Source organism: Varroa destructor, unplaced genomic scaffold, assembly GCF_002443255.2.
Source record: "Varroa destructor unplaced genomic scaffold, Vdes_3.0 BEIS01000006.1, whole genome shotgun sequence".
Taxonomy (NCBI): Eukaryota; Metazoa; Arthropoda; class Arachnida; order Mesostigmata; family Varroidae; genus Varroa; species Varroa destructor.
Genome location: NW_019211459.1, coordinates 2,993,843 through 3,001,993, shown reverse-complemented (window position 1 = coordinate 3,001,993; position 8,151 = coordinate 2,993,843). Strand labels below are relative to the sequence as shown.

The following is an 8,151-nucleotide window of genomic DNA, read 5'->3' as shown; positions in this document are numbered from 1 at the left end:
CTTTTTCGTTCAGCATTCGTACGTTGCTTCGTCTGACGCGGCAGCAGCATTTGAGCCGCCTGCCCCAGCTTTCAGCCTCAAACCCAGTGAAAGCTATAGCTCCTAACCTTCGGAAGCCATCGTTGTCAGTCCATTCGTGGATAGGAAGTTCATTTCTGGGGCTGGTGCGTCGCATCAATAGCGGCGGCGGTGGCGGCGGTGGCGCTGCTGATGATGGCTTAAAAATTCTTTGTAATCGCAATCGCCGTCAGAGCGAAGGCAGACAGGCAGCGGTGCTAAGCCGATACCGACCGTTCTGGCAGTGGGCGGCTTAGGCTTTCGTGTTTTACGCCACTATTGCTGCTTCAGATCTCGTCGCTGCCATTGTTGTCGTTGACTCTGCAGTCGCTGACGGCGCCACTACTGTTTCTGCCGTTGCTACTCCTTGTGCGAGCTCTCCAACCGTGTACGTCGACGAGGCCAATTGTGGATGGACGACGGTAAAAACAAAGGCCCGGTATGAGAATCTAGCTATATGGCATTACGGGAACGTAAAACAGAAACCTTTTTCGTTTTCGTCTCTTCTGCTTTTAGAAAAAAAAGACACGCAAGAAGACAGATTAGCGCGCTTGCTATGAGTATTTGTACGTAAAAAAATAACGCACAGTGTTGCGGATGCTGAGATAAATCATGATATCATATTTTGGATCCTTCTGTATTATACATATAACATCTTAATGATAAATATAGTTGTTGACGGCCATTTCCGTCTGCATCATATTTATGTCTTATTCAGTATACCTTATCTTTGACTTAATACGAATTCGACGAGACACTAGAACCGTAAAACAACGATTAATGGAATCGAGGAAAAAGTAGAGTCAAACAACCAGACCTGACCTCACACTAGAAAATTCGTGTCCTTTACATCTCGGATCTGGCCTTTGACGTGAATTCTTTCTAGGTTCAACTTTCAAACATTAGTAGAGTGGCGAATTTCTGAACCAACTCCGAAGCATCCAATGCTTCGAAGGCCAGGCACTTATTTTTCACACGTGGACTGCTCAACGGATAACGTACTCGGTCAAAGTAGGGACCACCTTTCCCATTTTCTTGTAACATCTTACCATTACATTATGCCATGCAAGCTCAAGTGGAGATACAAGCAGGCGATTACGTCTAGGACTTGAGCTACATTATTTGCATAATAGGACTTGAATAGATTGTTTTCGTGTTGTTGCGAGGCAGCAATTCCAACATCAACAGTGCGCCGCGGACATGCTGAGCTATCGACTTGAAGTACTTCGTGGCGGTGCGTATATGAGTACCACACTCTCCCCGCTCGTCGAGATCTATCCACGTCATTCGGGTTATGGTTGCTAGAAGAAAATCAAATGTTATTTCTAGACATTAATTTATTGTCAATAGATATATTATCGCCACTTTACATACGGCTTACGGAGTAATGTACCACCGTTTAAGCATTTCCAACTATATCCTATAACTGTCAATGGATGCTAAATAGTAATAAGTTGGTTTCGTGGTCGGAAGACCCGCAGACTTCAAAATGAGTTGACTTTTCAAAATGCACCAGCAAAAAATACCTTCAACGATCCTTTATGGTCGAGCTGTCAGGGGAAATATAGCGATCACATTGCTAGAGACTAAGGAGCACCTACGGTCGACTGCTGCAGTACTGGTGGCTGAACCATCCTCGTTGCGACCGCCCGCTGCTTAGTATGCTGCTTCTACTGAGAAACCCTAGCGGACAGCTCGTGGAAAGATGAACGAGGTGAAAGGAAGACTTGCTCGTAAATACCATCCGCATGTTAAGCCCCTTGCACTGCCCTAGTCTTCCTTGCTCCTACCTCGGTTACAAAAAAAGAGGAGGGCCGAACCCTGAAGAGCGCTGTTACGGGAAGGAACAACGTAGTCGGGACTGTGGGTGCAGCTGCCTTTGCTGCAAAGTGAGGACAGCGCTTCATCCACGGAGCTTCCTTATCTCCCACTTATTTATTAGTTTTGCACGCTAGGCGCGAATGAATTGATTTTTCTGTGGCTACCGATGCGGCATCCGGTAAATATAAATCCGAAGTGCGTTCTTGGAAGCCCATCAGCCCTCCTTTGCCATGTGCGTTCGCGCCCCCTTCTCTCGTTTTCTTTATCTATGCCTCTATCTATATAGTGTGTCTCCTATCCTCCCGCATGCGCGCTTTACCTCTGTATGTTCCCCCTCCCTTATATCTCTGCCTACTCTCTCCACAGTTCTCTCACGGGAGAGAAAGAGAACCCAGCTTCTGCTTCTGTTTCGTTCCTAACAAACACGTGGTGCTATTCTATCAAGGTTAAGATCGTATCTAACAAAAATAACTACGGAATAGCAAATGAATTCATTTAAGCAGGGAAAATGCAACAGTGATGGAGATGTGAGAAAGGATAGATTAATGGCTTCTTTGCCCTCATCTCCTTTGTTTTAATGCTAACTGAAATGGAGAAATGGCGATCTTGGTTATTTTCGGTGTGTTTTCCATTATTCTGCTCGTTCGTACATTCTCTTGCTCGGGTTTCTTCTTTTTAGCTGAGTCCATTACTAATTTCTTAAACACTACTTTTGCAATATTTGCTTAGACACCATGGGCATACTGAAAATTGAGGCGAATGATTGTCGTCATTGGGAAGTTTAATTAACAATCGCTTTGGTTAAGTCCATAGGCAAGTAGTGCTGCAATCGTGCGCCTATCCCAAAACAGGCAGTAAAAAGCAGGAGATGAATGTCCCAAACGGTTTAGCACGCACCGACTATACTCAATTTCTTTCTTTCTTCTAAATAGGACACTAAATAGAAAGGAAACGCTTATACTCACAAATGCGGCCCTCTTCGAAGATTGGATATTGAGCAAGATCGTATGCTTTCAGCCATAAATCGATCCGCGGAATTAATATTACCCCCAGTATTATGGGGGAATAGTATGTAAGGCGTTAACTTTTTTATGCACGATACATAACAATTTAAGCAGCAATAATGGTAGTAGGTTTCATTGTAACCCTCTTACTAAGAACACATTTATGATAAGCATCATGGTTATCGTAACGCTACTGTAGGTTTTCATTCATAAACATTTATAATAAATCATACTATAGCCACTTACATAAACATAGACGGTTACAAATCATTTTCCAAGCGTTATTATATACTTCAAGGCGAAACCGCCTCCTAGACTTGTCGGCCCCGTTTAGACAGCCAACTGTAGCCCCGAATTCGTTGTGGCCTTCTATTTCCTTTTCCTTTTCAGATGCCTACAACTCTATTTAAAGCTCTCTCCGCGCGGTCCGATGCACCACTGAGCCAAGCACCCCATCTCTACAGCTTGTTTAGTGTGCGACTTGTTTATCCTTCATCAGCTGATCGAGAATTTGTCCGGCCAACGTCACTCCCAGGCACAGCAACGAGCTCTCTACTGATGTTGACTGTAAAGGGGCCGAGATATCCCAAGGTACGCGTGCTCATCAAGAACTGACCTAGTTCGTTTCCTGTCTGTTGTCAAAATTTTAGAAACATCGCGTGGCTCATCTTTGTGGCTATATCGAAGAACGCTAACGTAGAGCTGCTAAATGTTTGCTCAGATGTTTCCTTTAGCAGACGGAAAATTTCTTACTGGAAAAACTGCCTCAACCATTGGATCGTTTGCGCGCAACGTCGAGAGCTCGGACAAAAAGTGAAGATGCTGCCGAATCCTTCTGAAGACCCTTTACTTGCCTACACTCATAATCTCCCTGTTGGTAGCAGCGCGTATTGGATAGTGATTTCTTAACCTGCTTGCGTTTCGGCTTGGATTTCGTACGACCAGCAGACTGTACGTTTAGGTATGTAGTTGAATCTTCCTATTGAACAACCTTAGTTATCCGGGGCAGCACAAGAAGACCTGTATCGCTGTGTCCGTGCTGATCGCCAATCAGGAACAATTATAACTTTCAAATAGACCAGCATCCATAGCACGATCCATGCGCGACTAACAATTAACATTTAGATGTAAGCGTACACATTTTGGAGAAGGTCATCGATATGTCCACTAGTACCGAAACGGAGCTAGACAGCCATATTGTTCTCAGTTTTTTCATTTTCCCATTTTTTCATTAGTTATTTTCCTGGCTTAAGCGTCTAAAAAAATTCTTCTTTTTAGTTCTATAAAAAAAAAAGCAGGTAAATTGAGTAAATTTGTTGAACGATAGTGGGTAGTGCTTTTTAAGGCGTTGAGAGGATCTTTCATGTAATTTTTCTTGATATTTCGCTTTGTGCTTCGGTATAGATTCAGTATGATTATTTGAAATTGCTGTTATTCTAAAACCTCGCACTTTGCATATAGTGAAAATTAATCACAACTCGCGATGGTCCCAAATCGACCCATATAATAATGGTGCGGTACCAAATTTAGCCTAGAAGATGTACAAGAATTGTTACAGCTGGAAACTCTGCACTTAGACCGTATTTGGTAAAGTTGAAATGGCATCTGCAAAGTTTCTATTTTATCTAAGTAGTGGATTCCATAAATCTAATGCGCAAGAAGCTGAGGCTGGTTTTTCGAAGAAAGTTTAGATGAAGGAGCGCGTTTGTGAATGAACAGAAGGATCAAGTGGGAAATCATGTTTGTCTGCTTTCTACTTTCTTATATGCCCACCTTTACCGCTCTAACCTTTTTTTAGGCTATAATATGTTTTTTTTTTTTCGCAAAGAATTTAGTCAAGGTGAACGCGAACGATGCAGGGCACTCCTAGACGATGCTGTTTTTGGAAAAATGCTAAAAAATACTCTTGTCAGATGGGCACATAATGCTCTATTGCACCTATTTCGCCCTCAGACAGTAAACCTCTAGACAATTCATCATTATTCACAATCCTAAATAATTAAGAATATAGAAATATGAAACTGAACCTATTTTGTCCTGCACCTTCGTTCCCGCTATTCTATAATAAAAGGTCTTAATAGTGTATACTTGCATCGCATTATTCAAAAGACAGCCGACGCCTTGAAAAAGGGTCGAGAGCAGGACAGCAAGCGACGCAGTGTATATAAATATATTTCAAATGGGTATCGCAATAATATTTACAGTGGTAAAATGCTTTCAGCTAAAGAACCTGCCTACTTTGAAAGGGGTCACTGAATCATAATCGGGCTTTGGACCCGGTATCTCGCGGTAAATACGGTGATTCTGGCATTCTTCTTATTTCACTCTTACGGTAGTATAATAATAACAACTAGAACCAGTAATGTATTTGCTTCTCGGTGTAAACTGTGGTAAGTGCTACTGTATAGAAATATATATAGAAGACGACACCTTTCCGTAGGCTCTGGAAAAGAAAACCATTTCTTCTTTTGTTTTTTTTTTTCTTTCTTTCTCGCCATTTTCGATTTTCCCTTTTTCTTTGGAAGTTCATTTTTGGTTCGGTTCCCTTCTCTTTTCCTTTGCGATTATTGCCTCAAACCGCTTGTCCGTTCCATCCGGACTCCACAGGCAGGCGCCCGTAGAAGTTCGGTGATATTTAAGCAAAAAAGTAAAACAGTAGCAGTTTCGGGGCAGCATGATAAAGAAACAAGTGAAAAATCCGACCAGAGGCTTATCTCGGTGACTCTTCTGGCCTTTTACACCTCTCTACTATTCAAGTCTATGATAAGTACCTACAAAGCCGTAACTAGCAGCCGAACAAAGAAAATGCGGTCAAGATATCTATGCGTACATAGCGAGCCTTATGCGCCACTGCTGAAAGAAACACGAGCTGTACAGAAATGGCATAAAAACATATAACGATAAATGCAACGCGAACGTTAGCAGCCACACGGAGATCTTATAGATACTGACAATATGACTGCCGGCGAGCAAGCACGAGTATCATACTCGAGCTGTAAACAAAAAGTAGACCCAAACTTTTTTGGATACAAGCACCGACATACAGACTTACGTTCGGAGAACTGGTCGCTGGGAGGGACGCGCGCGTCCCCTTTAGAATTTCAGAAAATAGCCGAGACAAATGGTTAGAGGATACTGTACAAATAAACAGCGCAAGCAACAGCCGAAGAGGCTAGCCGAGGCTTTTGAGTAACGAAGGGCCATGTTGGGTTCGGAGATATGTTACGAAAACCGATAAAAACTCTTAGATCTTTTCCTGTGTGCTAGTCTATGCGCTTTTGTACCAGGCACAGAAATCTGTGCTCGCGTTGATTTCTCTAAAACGCAGTGGTCGTGTACAGATATATGTAGATCAGTAGTTCCTATTAACTTCTTTAGCAGATTATCAAGTTTTGCGGGTATATTCGGCATGTCTAATAGAATCTTCAATGGTGGTATACTAACACTCAACTATGATTCCGAGGATAAAGGACACAATTGTCCTGGCTAGGCTCGTGGTTTTCAGCGCCATGTGAGAGATACCCATATTCGTGTCGTAATTTATCTTCAACTAACACACGGAAATCCCATACACTGAATAAGGTGAGTTTAGTATCTATTGAATCTATCAAGAATACAAGATCCTATGTGCCTTTCAAATCGTCCAATTACTTTCGAAGTATACGTTCAGTGCATAATTAGTTTAGCATCTTATTTACAATTGACAGTGAAATATAACCAAAACGCATCCTTGGATATTTTTTACGTAATGGTGGCTCAAACATTCTGCCAGCGAATTGTAAGTTACAAGTTAATAATTCTGTATCGTATGAGATTTAATCGTATAAAATACAAAGACACCAACTTCATCTTCGATCATAGTTATATACTAAACTATTGCTTTATAATTTGTATTTTTCCTTATAGTGACTTTTCGTTTGCAAGGAGCCATAGTAATCGTTCTATGTTGAATTCCTTTAGAAGTGGTTATCCTACTTGAATCAGTTGGTGTTCTTAGTGCATTGTGGATCATGTGATAGCTACACGGTAACTCTGCCTATTATAAGTAATTCCGTCGGAAATGTTCTTTTCAAATTTATTCCGATAAAAGATCCTTCCAAACGCTATCGTATAGAAGCACTTGTTACGCTCAAAGATAAGCTGCTTAGCAAGGCACAAATTGTCATAGCCCTATATGTAATAGGACTCAATATACGCGTATATTATGGCCACGAAAAAGTACCTACTTATAACAATGTCCTAACCAAACAGTCCGAAGGATAAAAACTAAAAATATGCAAAACAGAAAATTTTTACAGACTAACGGTTGTCTATATACTTGAACTTGCCAATGGAATCATTTGAAAAAAACTACTGAGTAAAATTTATCTATTAAATTTACAGAAGAATACAGGTTTTCAGTTCAAAACAAAACGTAAAATACGTATTCAATTCTTGAATAGGTGAGTAATTAATTAAAATGTAAGTGTTTTATTCCTATTCAAAGGTGATTAACAGTAAATAGAAAAATAGGCCAAAAGTAACGCGTATCAATTAGAGGGGTCGCTTTAGAAACAGTCGAACGATCAAATCTGAAACTGTTTATTGTAATGTGCGCAAAAACATACGAAAATACACATTCAAAGCTATATAGTAACAAATCTATAAGCTACCTTGTCCTAGCTTTATTAGAAGGATCTGTTTTTGTTGGACTCGCTTCTTCAGCTAGTTCTCCTTGAAACGTGGATATTTACACTCATTACTATGACCTAATAATATTACTAAAGGACCTACCTTATATCCATTACTGTCTCTCCCTTCTACTGAGGTCGTAGTCTTCTAGATGATCGAAAATCTGTTTCTGCCTGTCTAATAGATAGGGGAGTGCTTTTTTTCCCTAAGCATCGACATACAGCATGATATATATATATATATATATATATATATATATATATATCAGTTTCCACTGTCGTATATCTGCTTATTTAGGTAGACGCCCGTTGGGCCTCTCATTTGTTCCATTCATGATGAGCCCAGCAGAAAGGAAGAGGCCATACTAAAGAAATCTCTTGCTGTCCTTTCCTATTAAAGAATCCAGCTCCAAGTCGCATTCTGCCTGGGTAAGATGAAATCGCATCTCCCTTCGCGTCTTGTTCTTTGCTTTCTCTAGTACCTCTTCTTAACCTAATGTACAAGATACAGCTGTGGGCAACACTCAGAACTCGGGTTACCTGTGATATGTGTTCGTAGAGGCAAGAAGCGTCCATCTTATAGACCCCTGTGGTGCTCT

At 41.1% G+C, this 8,151-nt stretch overlaps 1 protein-coding gene across 2 annotated transcripts in view; it reads right to left on the bottom strand.

Moving 5' to 3' along the window:
* Nucleotides 1–648: 648 nt before the first annotated feature.
* LOC147754747 (uncharacterized) overlaps nucleotides 649–8,151 on the bottom strand; it is a 94,707-nt gene continuing 87,204 nt past the window's right edge. For both annotated transcript variants that reach the window (XR_015316151.1, XM_086973691.1), the window contains one exon: nucleotides 649–1,358. Coding sequence is in view for 1 of the 2 variants with exons in the window: in XM_086973691.1 (XP_086829817.1) it covers nucleotides 1,109–1,358 (250 nt within the window). In the remaining variant the exon portion in view is untranslated. The remainder of the gene's footprint in view (nucleotides 1,359–8,151) is intronic.